The sequence below is a fragment of the Vipera berus genome (assembly GCF_964194415.1).
Source record: "Vipera berus genome assembly, chromosome: W".
Lineage (NCBI taxonomy): Eukaryota > Metazoa > Chordata > Lepidosauria > Squamata > Viperidae > Vipera > Vipera berus.
Window position 1 is genome coordinate 74,525,517 of NC_138210.1, and position 21,474 is coordinate 74,546,990.

General features: G+C 48.4%; 1 protein-coding gene across 1 annotated transcript in view; it reads right to left on the reverse strand.

Annotated features, from left to right (window-relative positions):
* Positions 1-18,943, reverse strand: part of LOC308676463 (dynein axonemal heavy chain 2-like) — a gene marked incomplete at both ends in the record, with an annotated part of 124,685 nt that extends 105,742 nt beyond the window's left edge. Inside the window, 6 exons of the mRNA XM_081342277.1 lie at positions 1,915-2,025; positions 4,689-4,917; positions 7,049-7,219; positions 8,304-8,369; positions 9,629-9,720; positions 18,880-18,943. Coding sequence (XP_081198403.1) covers positions 1,915-2,025; positions 4,689-4,917; positions 7,049-7,219; positions 8,304-8,369; positions 9,629-9,720; positions 18,880-18,943 — 733 coding nt within the window. The remainder of the gene's footprint in view (positions 1-1,914; positions 2,026-4,688; positions 4,918-7,048; positions 7,220-8,303; positions 8,370-9,628; positions 9,721-18,879) is intronic.
* Between the last annotated feature and the right edge of the window lie 2,531 nt (positions 18,944-21,474).

Below are 21,474 nucleotides of genomic sequence, written 5' to 3' on the forward strand. Positions count from 1 at the left end.
GACTCCCAGAATTCCTCAGCCAGCCTGAGGGAACTACGACCCTTTGATGACTTGGGGACTTCAACTCCCAGAATTCCTCAGCCAGCCTGAGGGAACTATGACCCTTTGATGACTTGGGGACTTCGACTCCCAGAATTCCTCAGCCAGCGTGAGGGAACTATGACCCTTTGATGACTTGTGGACTTCGACTCCCAGAATTCCTCAGCCAGCCTGAGGGAACTACGACCCTTTGATGACTTGGGGACTTCGACTCCCAGAATTCCTCAGCCAGCCTGAGGGAACTACGACCCTTTGATGACTTGGGGACTTCAACTCCCAGAATTCCTCAGCCAGCCTGAGGGAACTACGACCCTTTGATGACTTGGGGACTTCGACTCCCAGAATTCCTCAGCCAGCATAAAGGAACTACAACCCTTTGATGACTTGTGGACTTCGACTCCCAGAATTCCTCAGCCAGCGTAAGGGAACTATGACCCTTTGATCACTTGTGGACTTCAACTCCCAGAATTCCTCAGCCAGCGTAAAGGAACTACAACCCTTTGATGACTTGTGGACTTCGACTCCCAGAATTCCTCAGCCAGCCTGAGGGAACTACGACCCTTTGATGACTTGGGGACTTCGACTCCCAGAATTCCTCAGCCAGCATAAAGGAACTACAACCCTTTGATGACTTGTGGACTTCGACTCCCAGAATTCCTCAGCCAGCGTAAGGGAACTATGACCCTTTGATCACTTGTGGACTTCAACTCCCAGAATTCCTCAGCCAGCGTAAAGGAACTACAACCCTTTGATGACTTGTGGACTTCGACTCCCAGAATTCCTCAGCCAGCCTGAGGGAACTACGACCCTTTGATGACTTGGGGACTTCAACTCCCAGAATTCCTCAGTCAGTGTGAGGGAACTATGACCCTTTGATGACTTGTGGACTTCTATTCCCAGAATTCCTCAGCCAGCCTGAGGGAACTGTGACCCCTTTAGGTCCTGCCCTGGTCTATAGCAGGAGTGTGTCGAACCTTGGCAACCTTAAGGCAACCCAGAATTCCCCAGCCAGCAGGGATCAGCCTGATGAGCTTCGGCCTGGCCGGTGTAGAATGTAGAACATACTGTAGTATCACAGTGTTGGAAGGGACCTTGGAGGTCTTCCAGTCTATATCCTATATATTGAGGGAGGCCTATATATTGAGGGAGGGAGGAGAAAAGGAAGGAAGGAAGGAAGGAAGGAAGGAAGGAAGGAAGGAAGGAAGGAAGGAAGGAAGGAAGGAAGAAAGAAGGGAGAGGGAGGGAGGGAGGGAGAGAGGGAGAAAGAAGGGAGAGGGAGGGAGGGAGGGAGGGAGGGAGGGAGGGAGGAAGGAAGGAAGGAAGGAAGGAAGGAAGGAAGGAAGGAAGGAAGGACAAAGAACGGAGGTCAGGAAGAGAAGAAGTAAATGAGAAAGAGAAGGAAGGAAGGAGGGAAGGAAGAAAGGGAAGAAGAAAATGAGAAAGAAAGGAGGGAAGGAAATGAGAAAGGGAAGGAAGGAAGGAAGACAAGAGGAAAGAAGTTAAGAGGAAGGAAGGATGATTAGAGGAAGGGAGGAAGGAAGCTAAGTGGGAGGAAAGAAGATAAAAGGAAGGAAGGAAGGAAGGAAGGAAGGAAGGAAGGAAGGAAGGAAGGAAGGAAGGAAGGAAGGAAGGAAGGAAGGAAGGAAGGAAGACAAAAGCAAGCAAGCAAGCAATCCTGGCCACTTATGGCAGCCCCTCAGATCCTGGAACTCTGCTATCATGTCTCCCCTGTTTCTTCTTTTCTTTAGACTGGCCAAACCCAAATCCCGCAGCCGTTCTTTGTAGTTTTTAGCCTCCAGGCCTCCTCCTCCTCCTCTGACCCATTTAGCGCCCCCCACTCGCCCAGCCCAGACCCCCCCAAGACCCCTTACTCACTTTCCAGGCGTTGAATCACAGCTTTGTCCTTGAGGGCCACCTCGGCGCTGATGGAGTGCGACTCAATCGGGATGTAAAGGACGGTGCGGCCCTTTATCTTGTAGCGGGTATCTGCGGGTAAAGAGGGCTGGGGATTAGGGTTTTTGTTGGCTTTGGAGGGAGGGGCGACCTTGGGGCTGCTCCTCGGGACACCCCCCCGGTTCTCATTTCTCGGTCCTCGGCTGAAATGCCCACAGGTAGGTCCTCGAGTTATGACTATCTGAAACTACCAGAAACTACCAGAAACAGTGACAGACAAACCACCACTCGCGCTTACGACCGTCGTGGCAAAAATCCCCCCCCCACGATCACATGATCGAAATTCAGGCAGCTGGCAAGCGCCCGGTTAATAACTGCCGTGATTCGCTTAACAACCAGTGTTGAGAGAGGTCATAAAATTGGGCGTGATTTACTTCATTGCCTGGCTTGTCCTCGCACTTATGACCATCGCACCCTCCCCAAGGTCATGCGATCGACATTTGTTTCATTAGGCAACCGGCATGTATTTATGACATCTGCATCGTCCTGGGATCACATGACCAAACCAAGTCAATCGGGGGGGGAAGCCAGATTCGTTTAACGACCGTCTCATGCACTTAACAACAGCAGCGGTTCACTTAACAATCCTAGCCAAAAAAAAAATGGGTGCGATTTGGAACTGCTTTGCTTAGCAACAGCAATTCTGGTCTTAAATTGAGGCCGTTAAGCCGAGGACTACCAGCATGGCAACCATTTGGAGACAGGTTGTCTCGGCTGCCCTCGGCTTACAACGTATTGATTTAACAGCTAACCAGCTTATGTAACGTAAGATGTAAGATGTAATGTAATGATGGGAATGACTCAGCAGGGTCTGAGTCTCTTTAAGAGCCTTTTATGACTTGAATAAAGGGAAGGCTGTGCTGATGTGTTCTGTCTCTTCCATTTCCTGCTATAACTGTGGTTAGTTGGATCCTGCTATATTAGCACATGTATGTATACTGTTCCTGGTGTATGATATTGTGATAGACAATCACTTCAATATGAGCCAGCAGTGTGCTGCAGCTGCCAAAAAAGCCAACACAGTGCTAGGCTGCGTTAACAGAGGGATAGAATCAAGATCAAGTGAAGTACTAATACCACTTTACAATGCCTTGGTAAGGCCACACCTGGAATACTGCATCCAGTTTTGGTCACCACGATGTAAAAAAGATGTCGAGACTCTAGAAAGGGTACAAAGAAGAGCAACAAAGATGATTAGGGGGCTGGAGGTTAAAACATATAGGGAACGGTTGCTGGAATTGGGTATGTGTAGTTTAATGAAGGGAAGGGTGAGGGGGGACACGATCGCAGAGTTCCAATATCTCAGGGGCTGCCACAAAGAAGAGGCAGTCAAGCTCTTCTCCAAAGCGCCTGAAAGCAGGACAAGAAGCAACGGATGGAAACGAGTCAAGGAGAGAAGCAACCTGGAACTAAGGAGAAACTTCCTGACAGTCAGAACAATTAACCAGTGGAACTCCTTGCCTCCAGAAGCTGTGAATACTCCAACACTGGAAGCTTTTTTAAAGAAGAGACTGGATATCCATTTGTCTGAAACGGTATAGGGTTTCCTGCCTTAGCAGGGGGTTGGATTAGATGACCTCCAAGGTCCCTTCCAACTTTATTATTATTATTATTATTATTATTATTATTATTGTAGATCAGGGGTCCCAATCCCTGGTCCGTGGACCAGTACCGAGCCGTGGCATGCCAGCAACCAGCCCGCACAAACAAGCAAAGCCCCATCCACGAGATGCGGGCAGCACAGAAAACCACGCACCCTCCGGTCCACGGAAAAACCTCTCTCCACGGAACCGGTCCCTGGTGCCCAAAAGGTTGGGGATCTCTGTAGTAGATAGTGTAAGATAAACCGCCATTTAATAAAAACCACTGTTTACTGTGTTTACTCCTGGATTATCTCAGCGCAATAAGACTGTGCACGCTCTGACAAGTTCATTTAGTTTATTAAATTATTTTTATTTTATTTTTATTTTATTAAATTTATATACCGCCCTTTCCCGAAGGACTCAGTGACCGTTTGAAATCGCAACAGCGCTGAAAAAAGTGACTTGGGACCGTTTTTCACACTTAACGACGGTCGCAGCATCCCTACGGTCACGTGATCAAAATTGTCTTGTATTTATGATGGTCGCAGTGCCCCAGGGGTCACGTGATCCCCTTTTGTGACCTTCAACGGGGAGGGGGGGAGCCAGATTGACTTAACAACCATGTTACTAACTTACCAACTGCAGTGATTCATTTAAGAATGGTGGTAAAGAAAGGCCGTGCCATGGGGCAAGGCTCACTTAACAAATGTCTCGCTTAGCGACAGAAATCTGGAGCTCCACTGCGGTCGTAAGTCGAGGACTACCTGTATCAGCAGCCAGAGAGACCTGTGACAACCCCAGTCCAGGAAAAAGCAACGAGGTCAGGGGTAGGCAACCTTGGCTCTTTTATGACTCGTGGACTTCAACTCCCAGAATTCCCTGGCACTAATGCATTCCTTTTGATGTGTATACCCATCGATGTGCTTACTCTCCTATAATCCCTTCCTCTGCAATCTTTCCACTCTAGGAGGAAGGAGGGGGAAAAAAAGGCATGGCTGGCTGGGGAATTCTGGGAGTTGAAGTTCACGAGTCAAAAAAGAGGCAAGGTTGCCTACCCCTGACCTAGGTTGTCAGCAGAAGGTGATCCAATCGGAAGAACTGCAGAATCCCTACCTGTCAGGGAGGTCATGAAGTGGTAAATTTCGGAGAAAAATTCGTTTTTGATGCTTTCGGGCCAGGAGCCTTTGCGGAAGAGGCGGGGCAAGTAGACCGCGTTGAGCGTGCGCATCAGGGAATTGATGTAGGGTTTGCGCACGGAGCCGAATTGCACCACTTCGTGGAAATTCTCCTCCGTGATTTCCGCCTTCTCCTGGCGAATGAAGTAAGCGAGCTGCTTCTGCTCCTGTTGAGAGAAACGCGAAATCACTTTGGGGTGAAAAAGGGAGGCCTACCCTTGCATTTTCTCAAGCTTCAGCTCCCAGAATTCCCCAGCCAGCCATGCCTTCCCCCCCACTCCTACCTCCTATAGCAGAAAGATTGCAGAGGAAGGGATTATAAGAGAGTAAGCACATCGATGGGTATACGCATCAAAAGGAATGCATTTGTGCCAGGGAATTCTGGGAGTTGATGTCCACCCACCTTAAACTATCCTGTGATGGGAAGCCTCGCTCTAGAGCGGAGGGCTTCAAACCCAGCAACTTTAAGGCTTATGGGCTTCAATTCCCAGAATTCATCAGCCAGCCTTCCCCCCCCCCCCAGTTTGCTGAAGTCAAGATATATTATGTCAACCGCCTACCTGCTGTCTATTTAAAAAGTTATCAAAAAATGCAATAAAGATAATCTAGCCACATTTGCTGTGGTCCTGTCCATGCTGAATTCTGGTAAGTGCTGGCTGGGGAATTCTGGGAGTTGAAGTCCACCTGGCTTAAAGTGGGTAAGGTTGAGAAAAGCACTGTGCTAGAACATGACCAACAATGTGTGCCTCCCAAAGTTGTGAGCGTTCCATCACTGGAGGCTTTTAAGAAGAGACTGGACAGCCCTTTGTCTGAAATGGGGTAGGGGTCTCCGGCCTGAGCAGGACTAGAAGACCTCCCAGGTCCCTTCCAATTCTGTTGAAGTTCTGGTCTGTTCTGTTTTGATGGTCTTTATGGAAGTCTCTGTTTGACTCAACAGTCGGATGGACCCATTTAACAAAACAACAGAGTTGGAAGGGACCTGGGAGGTCATTTAGTCCAGCCCCTTACTCAGGCAGGAAACCTCATGCCATTTCAGACAAATGGTTGTCCAGTCTCTTCTTCAAAACCTCCAGTGATGGAGCATTCACCACCTCTGGAGGCAGGTTGTTCCACTGGTTAATTGTCCTCACTGTCAGGAAGTTTCTCCTTAATTCCAGGTTGCTTCTCTCCTTGATGAGTTTCCATCCGTTGCGTCTTCTCCTGCCTTCGGGCGCTTTGGAGTATAGCTTGACTCCCTCTTCTTTGGGGCAGCCCCTGAGATATTGGAATACTGCTATCATGTCCCTCCTAGTCCTTACGGAAGCCTCTGCCTCAGCCAACAATAAACTCAACGGATCCACCTGGTTTGATATGCAACGGAAATTACAGCTTTTTTCATGCAGCATTCCCCCACGCTGGCTGGGGGATTCTGGGAGTTGAAGTTCATCCAGCTTAAAGATGATAAGACTGAGAAACTCCTAGAGACCACCTATATATCTATATCTATAATATCATCTGTCTGTCTGTCTGTCTATCTATCTATCTATCTATCTATCTATCTATCTATCTATCTATCTATCTATCTATCTATCTATCTATCATCTATCTATCTATCTATCTATCTATCTATCTATCTATCTATCTATCTATCTATGTCTATCTCTATTTATCTATCCATCCATCCATCCATCCATCCATCCATCCATCCATCCATCCATCTATCTATCTATCTATCTATCTATCTATCTATCTATCTATCTATCTATCTATCTATCTATCTATCTATCTATCATCTATCTATCTATCTAATGTCTATATCCATCCATCCATCCATCCATCCATCCATCCATCCATCCATCCATCCATCCATCCATCCATCCATCCATCTATCTATCTATCTATCTATCTATCTATCTATCTATCTATCTATCTATCTATCTATCTATCTATCTATCTGTCTATCTATCTCACCTGCTTGACCCAACAATAAACTCAACGGATCCACCTGGTTTGATATGCAACGGAAATTACAGCTTTCCCCATCCAGCATTCCCCCACGCTGCCTGGGGGATTCTGGGAGTTGAAGTCCACGCAGCTTAAAAAGCCGATAAGGCTGGGAGAAGCTGCGCTAGGAGGAGACCTCTAGAGACCATCCAAACGGGCCTCCTGACAGTCCTTGCGGAAGCTTCTGCTTGACCCAGGAGTAACCTGGATGGGCGCCCCTTGGTTTCTTTTGGGGGTGGGGGGGGTTCTCGAGGAAAACTTCACCCCGGTTTTATTGCCCCCACCCCCCACCCTTCCCAAAAGGGAGAAGCCCACCTGGTGGGGCATGACCGGCTCCACTTTCAAGCCGGCGAAGTCGTCAACATAGAAGACCAAGAGGGTTTGGCTGACGTCCTTCAGGAATTGGTCCATGGCAGCCAGGTGTTCGTCCGTCCACATCTCTTCGGTCAGGCCGGACAAGGAGATCCGGTTTCGGAGGCAGGGCTTCTGCACAAAGAGGGCGAAACCCACAACGTGGCCAAGGGGACGCCACAGAGAGGGGCACTGGAGAAGCTTGTGTCTTTGCACAGACGGGCGAGAGAGAGTCCTCAACTCACAAGGGTTCGTTTAGCGACGGTCCAGAGTTCCTACCTGGGGGACACAGCTAGTCCTCGACTCACAAGGGTTCGTTTAGTGACGGTCCAGAGTTCCTACGTGGGGGACACAGCTAGTCCTCGACTCACAAGGATTCGTTTAGGGACCGTTCAAAGTTGCAACAGCACTGAAAATGTGACCTATGACCCTTTTTCACACTTACGACCGTCGTGGCATTCCCCTGGGGTCACTTGATCAAAATTCCGAGGCTCGGCAACTGACTCGTATTTGTGACGGTTGCAGTGTCCTGGGATCACGTGACCACCTTTTGCGACTTTCCAATGAACAAAGTCAAGGGGGGGGGGGAGAGGCTGGATTCGCTTAACGACCGGGTCACTAACTGAACAACTGCAATGATTCACTTAACAGTGGTCGTAAAATGGGGCAAAACTCACTTAGCAACAGAAATTTCGGGAGTCAATTGCGGTCGTAAGTCGAGGGCTACCCGGACTTATGACCCAGGTTTGAAATTCCAACAGTCGCGTTGCCCCCCCCCACACACACACTTGTCATGCGATATGGCATCACACTCCGCAATGGCATTTATGGCGATTTTTGCCAGAAACCTTCATTTACTTCCTGGTTTTCCAACCCCCCCCCCAAAAAAAAATAATAATAATAAAAAATGACCATTTTGGACCACGGGTTCGCTTAACGACCAGTGATCTGCTGAACGAACGCCTCAAAAAAGCTGCTCACAAAAGCGGTCACGGTCGCACGGTCATCCGGCTGACGGGCGGCACCGCTTGGCGAACGATAACCGTGGCCTCAATCGCCGTCGTTAAGTCGAGGACTTCCGCGAAGTTGGCTTGCCCAGGGAAAAGCCGGAAAAAGTCGGGCCAGGATAGGGACCGCCGAGACAAAAAGAAGTGGGATTTTTTTCCCCAAGCCGGTTTCTTCCACCCTCACCCCCCCCTCCAAGTAAGCCCCCACCCACCCTTATTCCTAAGAGCTTTTCCGAGAACACCCGGGCAGTCGGGATCCCATTAGCGCAACATCTGGCCTGGGAGTGCAGAACCAGATGTGCTGGGGCGTGCAGTGCAAGGGAAGTGTGCAAGATTGCAAGCAGAAACACACACACACAAACACACACACACACCCTTGGCCTTCTGTGGGTTTTGTCTTGTGCGGGGGGGGGGGGGGAAAGGAGGGGGCAGGGAGGGAGAACAGCCTGTGCCTTCTAGAGAAGGGTCTTCCCCCCTTGGGCAAAATTGCAGCAGGATGCCGATGATCAAGCAGTCACATCAGAAAAGAGTTGGAAGGGACCTGGGAGGTCATCTAGTCCAACCCCCTGCTCAAGCGGGAGACTCTAGTCTAAACCAAAAGGAGGAAGGACGAGGACATTTCAGACAAATGGTTATCCAGTCTCTTCTTAAAGAGGAGGAGGAGGAGGAGGAATAACAGGATAACAGACATGGAAGGGACCTTAAGAGATCAGCTAGTCCAACCCCCTGCTCAAGCACTAGACCGTTTCAGACAAATGGCGGTCCAGTCCTTTCTTAAAAAGGAGGAGGAGGAAGAGGAGGAGGAGGAATAACAGGATAACAGACCCGGAAAGGACCTCGGAGGTCCTCTAGTCCAACCCCCTGCTCAAAGGGGGAGGAGACCCTAACTCATTTCAGACAAGGGGCTGTCCAGTCTCTTGTTAAAGACTCCTTCAGGACAGGGTAGCACCAGGCCAGTGGTGTGTGTGTGTGTGTGTGTGTGTGTGTACACAAAGTGGAGAAGCGGAGTGAGAAAAAAGGTCACCCGCCCCCACCCCCCACCCCTCCAAGTTCTGCAGGGAACAGATTGAGCCCACCACATCCGTTGCAAAGTGAGACAAGGGGGTCCGAGAGTTTCGCCTCGTTTTACGACCTGTCTTGCTTGCCGCGGCGGTAAAGGGAAATGCCCGCAGACGTTAAGCGAGCCACGCAGTCCTTAAGTGAATCCGGCTCCCCACCCCGCCCCCCATGGGCTTTGCTTGTCTGACGGTCGCAAAAGGGGGGGGAAATCATGTCATCTCGGGACCCCGTGGACCGTCGTCAATACGAGTCAGTTGCCCGGCATATGAATTTTGGTCGCTCTGACCGTGGGGGGGAGGGGGGGAAATGCCGCGACGGTTGTTAAGTGTGAAAAAAAGTCAGTCACTGTTTTCAGCCCTGTTGGAACCGGAAACCGTCGCTAAGCGAACTCTTTAGAGGATTAGCTGACCCAGAGGGACCCAGTGGGCACTCCCCCGGGCAAGAAAGAGACCCCCCACCCCGCAATACGGCCACTTACCAAATCCACCTCTACCTCCATTAGGATGGAAGGAGTGACCACCATCTCCACGCTCTCTTCCGACTCTTCGAGCACCTGGGGTGGGGTTTCCACTGAGGGGAGGGCGAGAAGAGAAAAGTGGGGGTCAGGGGGGTGTACAGGCCCCGGACGGAGGGAACAGGCGCCGATTCCCTTCCTCTTCAGCTGGCCTACCTCGCAGGGCTGTTGTTTGGGGGAGGGGTCAGGGAGGAAGGGGTAGGGCAGGGGTAGGCAACCTCGGTTCCCAGAATTCCTGAGCCAGCATGGGGGAAGTATGGCTCCCTTCATGACTCGTGGACTTCAACTCCCAGAATTCCTGAGCCAGCATGGGGGAACTATGGCTCCCTTCATGACTCGTGGACTTCAACTCCCAGAATTCCTGAGCCAGCATGGGGGAACTATGGCTCCCTTCATGACTCGTGGACTTCAACTCCCAGAATTCCTGAGCCAGCATGGGGGAACTATGGCTCCCTTCATGACTCGTGGACTTCAACTCCCAGAATTCCTGAGCCAGCATGGGGGAACTATGGCCCCTTCATGACTCGTGGACTTCAACTCCCAGAATTCCTGAGCCAGCATGGGGGAACTATGGCTCCCTTCATGACTCGTGGACTTCAACTCCCAGAATTCCTGAGCCAGCATGGGGGAACTATGGCCCCTTCATGACTCATGGACTTCAACTCCCAGAATTCCTGAGCCAGCATGGGGGAACTATGGCTCCCTTCATGACTCGTGGACTTCAACTCCCAGAATTCCTGAGCCAGCATGAGGGAAACTTTGGCCCCTTCGTGACTCGTGGACTTCAACTCCCAGAATTCCTGAGCCAGCATGGGACAACCATGGATCCCTTGATGACTCGTGGACTTCAACTCCCAGAATACCTGAGCCAGCATGGGGGAACTATGGCTCCCTTGGTGACTCGTGGACTTCATCTCCCAGAATTCCTGAGCCAGCATGGGGGAACTATGGCCCCTTTTATGACTCATGGACTTCAACTCCCAGAATTCCTCAGCCACTGTGAGGGAACTATGACCCTTTGATGAGTTGTGGACTTCAACTCCCAGAATTCCTCAGCTGGCGTGAGGGAACTATGACCCTTTTATGACTCGTGAACTTCAACTCCCAGAATTCCTCAGCCAGCGTGAGGGAACTATGACCATTTGATGACTCATGGACTTCAACTCCCAGAATTCCTGAGCCGGCATGGGGGAACTATGGCCCCCTTCATAACTCGTGAACTTCAACTCCCAGAATTCCTCAGCCAGCATGGGGGAACTATGGCTCCAATTTAGAAACAAGCCAACTTTCCCCCCACCCCAAAAGGGATCCTGGCAACTTTTACTAGTTGCAAGTTTCCCCCACCCCGGGCCTGGGTTGCTTCTTGGATGCAGGAAGAGGGTGGAGGGGGTCTCAAAGGTACATCCCATGCACTCCCCAGTTTGGCCTAGTGGTTACAGCACCAGGCTAGAAAGCAGGAGACCGTGAGTTATAGTTCTGCCTTAGCCATGAAAGTCAACTGGGGTGACTTTAAGCCAATCAGCAGAAGATGGTTCCGTCTTAGGCATGAGTTCTAGTCCTGCATTAGACCTAAAAGCCAACTGGCTGGCTTTGGGCCAATCGCCAGGAGACGGTGAGTTCTAGTCCCACTTTAGGTATGAAAACTGGCTGGATACCTTTGGGCCGCCAGGAGATGGTGAGTTCTAATCCTGCCTTAGATATGAAAGCCGGCTTGGTGACTTTGGGCCAATCACCAGGAGACGGTGAGTTCTAGTTCCGCCTGAGCCACAAAACCTGGCCGGGTGACTTTGGGCCAATCGCCAGGAGACGGTGAGTTCTAGTCCCGCCTTAGACATGAAAGCCGGCCGGGTGACTTTGGGCCAATCGCCAGGAGACGGTGAGTTCTAGTCCCGCCTTAGACATAAAAGTCAGGTGGGTGACTTTGGGCCAATCGCCACGAGACGGTGAGTTCTAGTCCCGCCTTAGACATGAAAGTCAGCTGGGTGACTTTGGGCCAATCGCCAGGAGACGGTGAGTTCTAGTCCCGCCTTAGATATGAAAGTCAGCTGGGTGACTTTGGGCCAATCGCCACGAGACGGTGAGTTCTAGTCCCGCCTTAGACATGAAAGTCAGCTGGGTGACTTTGGGCCAATCGCCACGAGACGGTGAGTTCTAGTCCCGCCTTAGACATGAAAGTCAGCTGGGTCACTTTGGGCCAATCGCCAGGAGACTGGGAATTCTAGTCCCGCCTCAGGCCCGAAAGCCAGCTGGCTGACTTTGGTCTGCTCATTCTCCCTAAGCCCAAGCCACCTCACAGGGCTGTTGTTGCGTGGAAAATAGGAGGAGGAAAGAGGGAGATTAGCCTTGAGTTAGTTCTAAAGGCGGAAAGGCTGGAGAGAAGAAAAATAAAAAAATCTAATAAATAGATCAAAGTAAATAAATAAAAAGCGATCTGCAAAATCCCTCTCGGTCCCCCCCACCCGCTCTTCAAAATCAAGGCCCCGGGAAATTATCTTTCTTTCATTTATTCTCGCGGAATTCAGAGAGAGACGGAGAGATCAGCTCTTCTCGGGAAAACATTTGGCGTTGTCAGACTAAATTACAATTTCATTGCCCCGTAAAAAGCTCTTTTCGTGTCAGATTTTGTCACGCTGCGAGGCTTTCACGCTGATCGAAAGCGGCAGTTTTGGAGGACCTTGTTTCCCGCACCCTCCCCAAATAGATCCTGCACCCAGAGCAGAGGAGGGTCTGCAGGAGTGGAAATATGGTGTGTGTGTGTGTGTGTAAGACAGAGACCACCAAGACATTTTAGCACTCCAGGCAAGGGGAAAAGAAATAATAATAATAATATCCAACTTACAGATCCTCGCGCAGCAGGGAAGAAACCCGGCCTGGAAATGAGGTTGGCAGGGTAGCCCCCACCCTCCCAAGGACCCCCACTACGATGGGATTGCCAGATCTTCTGCCAAAGCTGGGGAGTCGGTGAGTGAGCCCACCGTGGAGACGCTTGGCACTCCGGGAGTACGTCGGGCTAAATTCCCACCGTGACTCTGGCATCACATATGGGATGGGGGGGGGGACGAGGAAAGCCCGGGAGGGGATCCTTCTGCAACTGGCACACTGGTCAGGATGTTTTGGGGGGGGGTTGACCCAGAGATAGCAGAAAGGGTAGGGCTGGGTTTGGGGCCCTGCCTTCCTCCTACTCCTCCTTTACAAAGCTCTTCCCAAAGTTCCTCTTGGGTGGAAAGGCTGAGGATTCGAACCCAGGATCCTGGTGCCTGGAGGGGAAAAGCTGGATGGAAGTGTGGCCCATCTCTTGCCAGGCTGGCAGCTCAGGGGTGGCTTGGGAAGACAGGCAGTGTCCTTGTGCCCTTGGCTTGTGAAGGAATAGAATAATAGAATAGAATAGAATAGAATAGAATAGAATAGAATAGAATAGAATAGAATAGAATAGAATAGAATAGAATAGAATAGAATAAGGAATAGAATAAGGAATAGAATAGAATAGAATAGAATAGAATAGAATAGAATAGAATAGAATAGAATAGAATAGAATAGAATAGAATAGAATAGAATGGAATGGAATGGAATGGAATGGAATGGAATGGAATGGAATGGAATAGAATAGAATAGAATAGAATAGAATAATATGGAATGGAATAGAATGGAATGGAATAGAATAGAATAGAATAGAATAGAATAGAATAGAATAGAATAGAATAGAATAGAATAGAATAGAATAGATTAGTAGAATAGAATAGAATAGAATAGAATAGAATAGAATAGAATAATAGAATAGAATAGAAAATATGGAATAGAATAGAATAGAATAGAATAGAATAGAATAGAATAGAATAGAATAGAATAATAGAATAGAATAGAATAGAATAGAATAGAATAGAATAGAATAGAATAGAATTAGACAAATGGAGAAAAGGAATAGAGAAAAGGAATAGAATAGAACAGAACAGAACAGAACAGAACAGAAATAGAGAAATGGAATAGAATAGGAATAGAGAAAAGGAATAGAACAGAACAGAACAGAAATAGACAAATGGAATAGAATAGGAATAGAGAAAAGGAATAGAATAGAACAGAGCAGAACAGAACAGAAATAGAGAAATGGAATAGAATAGGAATAGAGAAAAGGAATAGAACAGAACAGAACAGAACAGAACAGAAATAGACAAATGGAATAGAATAGGAATAGAGAAAAGGAATAGAACAGAACAGAACAGAACAGAAATAGACAAATGGAATAGAATAGGAATAGAGAAAAGGAATAGAACAGAACAGAACAGAACAGAAATAGACAAATGGAATAGAATAGGAATAGAGAAAAGGAATAGAACAGAACAGAATAGAACAGAACAGAACAGAAATAGACAAATGGAATAGAATAGGAATAGAGAAAAGGAATAGAACAGAACAGAACAGAACAGAACAGAAATAGACAAATGGAATAGAATAGGAATAGAGAAAAGGAATAGAACAGAACAGAATAGAACAGAACAGAACAGAAATAGACAAATGGAATAGAATAGGAATAGAGAAAAGGAATAGAACAGAACAGAACAGAAATAGACAAATGGAATAGAATAGGAATAGAGAAAAGGAATAGAACAGAACAGAACAGAACAGAACAGAAATAGACAAATGGAATAGAATAGGAATAGAGAAAAGGAATAGAATAGAACAGAATAGAACAGAACAGAATAGAATAGAATAAAATAAGGAATAGGGTAGAATAGAATAGAATAGAATAGAATAGGATAATAATATAAGAATAGAATAGAATAGAATAGAATAGAATAGAATAGAATAGAATAGAATAGAATAAAATAAGGAATAGAATAGAATAGAATAGCATAGAATAGAATGGAATAGAATAGAATAGAATAAAATAAGGAATAGAATAGAATAGAATAGCATAGAATAGAATGGAATAGAATAGAATAGAATAATATGGAATGGAATGGAATAGAATGGAATAGAATAGAATAGAATAGAATAGAATAGAATAGAATAGAATAGAATAGAATAGAATAGAATAGAATAGAATAGAATAGAATAGAATAGAATAGAATAGAATAGAATAGAATAATGAAATAAGGAATAGAATAGAATAGAATAGAATAGAATAGAATAGAATAGAATAGAATAGAATAGAATAGAATTCAGAATTACAAAAAAATTCAGAATTAGAGTAGAACTGAACAAATTCAGAATTCAGACTTAGAATAGAACTGAATTGAATAAATTCAGAATTTGGAACAGAGAATAGAACAGAACAGAATAGAATCAGAATCAGAACAGAGCTGGAAGGGACCTCGGAGGTCTTCTAGTCCAACCCCCTGCTCAAGCAGGAGATCCCCAAGACCATTCCAGACGGGGGGTGGGGGTGGGGGCAGGGGGTTGTTATACGTGGTGTGTAGGGAAGCCAGGCCAGAGGTGAGCATCAGAGAGAAAAAAAGGGGGGGGGATCCTCATGCTCTGCGCAAAAACACGCCTGAGAGTGCAACTAGTCCTCAACTTACAAGAATTCATTTAGTGACCGTTCGGAGTCACACGGCCCTGAAAAAAGGCCTCGCGTGAGAAACCGAGGAATCGCAGTAGGCGCATCTGTGCACACCACGGACGCCCGGAGCATCGTCATATATCTCCAGCCGAGATCCTCCTTTAGATAGATCTTCCCGCCTTTGCCCACTGGATCCCAACCTTCCTCCTCTTGCAAAAAAGGAAGGGGTGGGGAGCCCAGACAAGCAGCCTCTACCCCCCCACTCCCCAAGATTAAGCCCCTCACTCTCCCTGGGGGGGGCACGTGGAAATTGGCCACCTTGCAAACCGCTGCGCCCGTTTCCTTGCTGCAGCAGAACCAAAGCTAATGGGGCGCTCGAGCGGAAGAGGCTCAGTTTGGGGAGGGGGCAGCGGGGGGGGGTGTGTTAGTGGCAGGTGATGCCGCCTGCTAACCAGCTGGCAGGTCTTTCTCTCTCTTTCTCTCTCCTCTCTCCTTTTCTTTCTTTAATTTTTCTTTCTTTCTTTAATTTTTCTTTCTTCTCTCTCTTCTTCCTTCTCTCCCTCCCTTTCTCCCTCCTCTTTTTCTCTCTCCTTCCCTCCCTCTCTCTTCTTTCTTTCTTTCTTTTTCTTCTCTCTTCTTCCTTCTTTCCTTCCCCCTTTTTTCCCTCTCCCTCCTCTCCTTCTCTCTCTCCCTTTCCTTCTTTCTCTTCTTCTTCCTTCTCTCCCTCCCTTTTTCTCTCTCCCTCCTTTCTCCCTCCTCTCTGTCTCCTTCCCTCCCTCCCTCCCTTTCTTTCTTTTTCTCTTTTTCTTTCTCCTCTCTTCTTCCTTGTCCCTCTTTCTCCCTCCTCTCTCTCTCCCTCCCTCTCTCCCTCCTTCTCGCTGTCTCCTTCCCTCCCACCCTCTTTTCTTTCTTTCTTTCTCTTTCTTTTTCTTTCTTTCTTTCTTTCTTTCTTTCTTTCTTTCTCTTTCTTTTTTTTCTCTTTCTCCTCTCTTCTTCCTTCTCTCCCTCTTTCTCCCTCTCTCTCTCCCTCCCTTTCTCCCTCCTTCCTTTTCTGTCTCCTTCCCTCCTCTTTCTTTCTTTCTTTCTTTCTTTCTTTCTTTCTTTCTTTCTTTCTTTCTTTCTTTTTCTTTCTTTCTTTTCTCCCTTTCTTTCTTTCTTTCTTTCTTTCTCTTTCTTTCTTTCTTTCTTTCTCCTCTCTTTCTTCTTCCTTCTCTCCCTCTCTCTTTCTCCCTCCTTCTCTCTTTTTCTCCCTCCTCTCTCTCTCCACCCCAGCATTATCACCAGAGACTCTAGCACAGCTCTTTCGCCCGTGCAGCCCTCTCTTCCATAATCAAGCATCTGGCACTTGTCGCTGTGCTATAACTCCCCCCCTCCTCCCGTGGCTTCAGCTCCCCGGCGTGCAACAAGACTCCGTTCCCGATTCAGAGGGGCGAGGTGGGTTCCCCCACCTGTTGCAAAGAGAGATGGCAACAAGCTTCGGGATTCGTCAGCGGCGGTGCCAGTAGTAAGAGCTGGCACTACACGGGCATCTTTGCAAATCCTGGCCAGTTACTGTGGAAACACGCAGGTAAGATGAATCTGATGCAGACATGTCCCCCATACACACACACATAAAGAGGAGGGGGCTCGCTAGGAAGAGACCCCCTCCCTGTACCGATACTAGCCCTCCAAGAGGGGGGGAGGAGGAGGGAGTCTGTCTTTCGACACTGACCCACATCACCCCATTAATTTCCAACAGATGCCGTTTCCTTTATTTTATTTTATTTTGCTTTTTTTTTCAAGGCGCAAAGGCTGGCATCAAAACGATGTGGCTAATTAAGCAGGAAGCTGCATCTGTCGGGCTCGGCTGCATCGGTTTGCCAGAGACGTCCCGATCCAGGTGAGGGGGCTGCGGCCCGAAGGCCGGGGCACGTGCAAAGACCCCCGTCCCGTGTTACTCCAAAGAGCACGGATAGTCCTCGGCTTAACGACCATTCGTGCAGTGACTGCTCAGTGCGAGGATCCTCCGCAATTCGCTTTTTCAATGTCCCTTCTCACTCCAGCGAACGATCCAGAACAAGTGCGGGTCGAGGACTACAATTTCTCAGTGGTGAAAAAAAGAGTAAGGTTCTACATTTAGGCAAGAAAAACCAAACGGGCAGGTGCAGAATAGGTGGGACCTGCGAGAGGGATCCCGGAGTCCTAGTGGACAATCACTTAAACAAGAGCCAGCCGTGTGTTGCAGCTGCCAGAAAGGCCAACACAGTTCTAGGCTGCCTTAACAGAGGGACAGAATCAAGATCACGTGGAGTGTTAATACCACTTTAACGGCATCCAGTTTTGGTCACCACGATCTAAAAAAGAAGTTGAGACTCTAGAAAGAGTGCAGAGAAGAGCAACAAAGAGGATTAGGGAACTGGAGGCTAAAACATATAGGGAACGGTTGCTGGAATTGGGGATGTCTAGTTTAACGAAGGGACGCGGTGGCTCAGTGGGTTAGGACGCTGAGCTTGTCGATCAGAAGGTCGGCAGTTTGGCGGGTCGAATCCCGAGTGCCGCGTAACAGAGTGAGCGCCTGTTACTCATCCCAGCTTCTGCCAACCTAGCAGTTCGAAAGCACGTAAACATGCAAGTAGAAAAACAGGGACCACTCCGGTGGGAAGGTCACAGCGTTCCGTGCGCCTTTGGCGTCTAGTCATGCCGGCCACATGACCACGGAGACGTCCTCGGACAAGCGCTGGCTCTTCGGCTTTGAAACGGAGATGAGGGATGAGCACCGGCCCCTAGAGTCGGAAACGACTAGCACGCACTTGCGGGGGAACCTTTACCTTTATCCTTTACTAGTTTAACGAAGTTGGACCGTAAGAAAGGCTGAGCGCCAAAGAATGGAGGCCTTTGAACTCTGGTGCTGGAGAAGACTCCTGAGAGTCCCTCGGACTGCAAGGCGATCAAACCGGTCAGTCCTAGAGGAGATCAACCTTCACTGCTCTTTAGAAGGCCAGATCCTGAAGTTGAAACTCAAATACTTTGGCCACCTAATGAGAAGGAAGGACTCACTGGAGAAGAGCCTCATGCTGGGAAAGATTGAGGGCAAGAGAAGAAGGGGACGACAGAGAATGAGGTGGCTGGATGGAGTCACCGAAGCAGGAGGCGTGAGCCTAAATGGATTCCAGAAGATGGCAGAGGACAGGAAGGCCTGGAGGAACATTGTCTGTGGGGTTGTGATGGGTCGGACACGACTTTGCAACTAACAACAAGTTTAATGAAGAGAAGGACGAGGAGGTGACATGATAGCCGTGTTCCAGTATCTCAGGGGCTGCCCCAAAGAAGAGGGAGTCAAGCTATTCTCCAAAGCCCCTGAAGGCAGGACAAGAAGCAACGGATGGAAACTCATCAAGGAGAGAAGCAACCTAGAACTAAGGAGAAACTTCCTAACAGTGAGAACAATTAACCAGTGGAACAGCTGGCCACCAGAAGTTATGGGTGCTCCACCACTGGAGGTGTTTCAAGAGAAGACAGGACAAGCATTTGTCTGGAATGGTACAGGGTTTCCCCTGCTTGAGCAGGTGGGGTGGGACTAGATGACCTCCAGGGTCCCTTCCAGCTCTATTCTGATTACATTACATATTTGTCTAAAGTGGTCTACTGATTTTTGCTTGAGCATGGGGTTGGACTAGATGACCTCCCAGGTCCCTTCCGGCTCTATTCTGATGGAGATTAAGTCAGATTGTGCAAATACCAGCAAATTCATCATCACTGAGCAGCAGACCGGGCACTTCACTCTTCTCTCCGGATACTGACATTGCGCGTCCAGTGCTGCGTCTTCCTTTCTTCTCGCCAACCGTGCCACGTCGCCGGGCGCTCATCTTTCAGCGCGGGACTCTGCAAGACATCATCCGTGTTGCAATGGAGGTCAGGAATTAGTAAATGTAGCCAAAAGCAAACGGGAGCCCCACTTTCTGCGCTTTGGCTGTCTAAAATGCTGTTGTTGTTGGGTTTTTTTTTTAAAAAAACCTTATTTATCATTTGTAAAATTTATTCCAAATTATGATTTTTTTTGTGCTGTCGTAAACTCAGTTGTCAGACGGTTGGCCCTGAAACTGAAGGAATAATAAACAATAAAATGAGGCTTTCCTTTTTTCTTCGACAGCATTGGCTTAGGCCTCCAGTATGATCTGGACCCAACCGGGACTTGGGTTCGAATCACCCAAAATCTGTGCCCGGCAGGGCTTCTCACTCTAGATGAAGCCACCATTTCTTTAATCATGGTTGACTAAAGAAGTGATTCCTTCATCTAAGTCAGGTGTCTTCAAACTTGGCCCTTTGATGACTGGTGGACTTCAATTCCCAGAATTCCTCAGCCAGCGTAACTGGCTGAGGAACTCTGGGAGTTGAAGTCCACCAGTCATGAAAGGGCCAAGTTTGAAGACCCCGATCTATGTTCATACTGATGGTTGGCAAACCCTAATGCAGGGTTTTTCAATCGTGGCCCCTTTAAGACGGGTGGACTTCAACTCCCAGAATTCCCCAGCCAGCATTGCTGGCTGAGGAATTCTGGGAGTTGAAGTCCACCCGTCTTAAAGAGGCCAAGGTTGAAAAACGCTGCCTTAAAGGGCAGTCCCATCCAAGACAAACCATATTTCAACTTAGTTGGTGTGCAAAGCCAGCCCCACCATGTACACACCTGTTGAATTCACAACTAATTGTGGGGAAGGGAGGGACCCCCACCTCCTTCTTCCCTCACTCATCTGCCATGGTTCCCCCCACGGGTTCCCCCCCCACCCATCATCCTCTGTCCTCAGACGCTTGGCCCCATCTCCTCCATGACCCACACAGCATGCAAGGAAAGGGACCCCCTTGTTGGTGCCCTGGGACTGCATTTCCCAGCAATCCCTGCAGCAAAGCAGCATTGCAGGGCATTGTGGGAGCTGAAGTCCCAGCATCTCTGGTGGGCGCCAGGTTGGCGAAGGCAGCTCTCACCACTACTCTACCTGTCCTTAGGGCTTCCCAGAAGCCTCTGCTCGCCCCCTCCCTGCTTGAGCCCCCTCCCCACCACCTCCTGCCCCCCCTCGCCCCTTCTTCCAAGTGCGCACCCCCCCCGCTTCCTCTTTCAACCCGTCCCAACTTCGCACCTGTCCCCCCTCCAAAGCAGCTTGGTCTCTCCCAGGACTCCGCCCTCTCATCAACGTTTCTAGGGCAACAGATCAACCGTACAGGCTTCGGGGGAGGAGCTTCGCGTGGCAACCGTTGCTGCGGAGGGCGGAGCCTCGGGCCTGTTATAAGGAACGGCTTTGCCGCGAGCGGTGGGCGGGGATAGTTTCTGATGAGTGACAGGCGGACGAGTCTGAGAGAAGCAGTTGAGGGCGTGGCAGGGAGGAACAATAGTTCGCGCGCAAATCACGAAGGGCGGGGCGGATGGGGAAAAAAAAAGAATGAGCGGCGGTTGGTGGGGAAGAAAGGGCGGGGAAAGCTACGTCGATTGTCAATCATTCTACAGTACAACCTTGAGGCGGCAACGAGATGCAGGAGTCGAGGGGAGGCGGGAACCAGCCTGTCAATCATGGCCTGCGATTCATCTAATTGGATAATATGTATGGGGGAAAAAAAAGCAAAACTAGGCCTACCATAAGAGGGCGTCAAAGAACAAGATAGTGGAATCTTTGCTGCCCCCTAGTGGACAACTGGAGATTTGCAGTCCAGAGTTCATTCACCCCCCCCACCCTTCAAACTAACAGGAAATAATACCTCAGAATTAAAAAGAAAAGCCAAATATAGAAAAAAATTTCAAATTTAGAGAAAAAAGAAGAAATACTAATTGGGAACATATAAAAATCTGGGTTTATCATGGGGTCCTGAGAAGACATATTTATTTATTATTTATTTTAATTCCATTTATATCCCGCCCTTCTCCGAAGACTCACAAATTCTAAATTTCAATAAATTCTAAATAATAAGTTCTAATAAATGTTAATTGTCTTATATTTTAAATTTGAATACACTCTACCTTCGAACAAATTTAATTTTAAATTCTAAACATCCATATTGAATGGCTCTATCTACGATGAAGGGGAAATTCACATTTTCGTCCCGAAATCTTGTTCAGAGGGTCCAATATACATGCCTGAGGAAACCGTGCCTCCCACCCCTGGTTCATACTTATGACCGTCGCGTGATCCCCTTTTGCGACCTTCTAACAAGCAAAGTCAACGGGGGAGCTGTATTCACTTAACAGCCCTGTGACTGATTTAACCACCGCAGCGATTCACTTGACTAGAAATGCTGTAAAATGGGGGTGAAATTTGCTTAGCAACCAAACTCAATTGTGGTCGTAAGT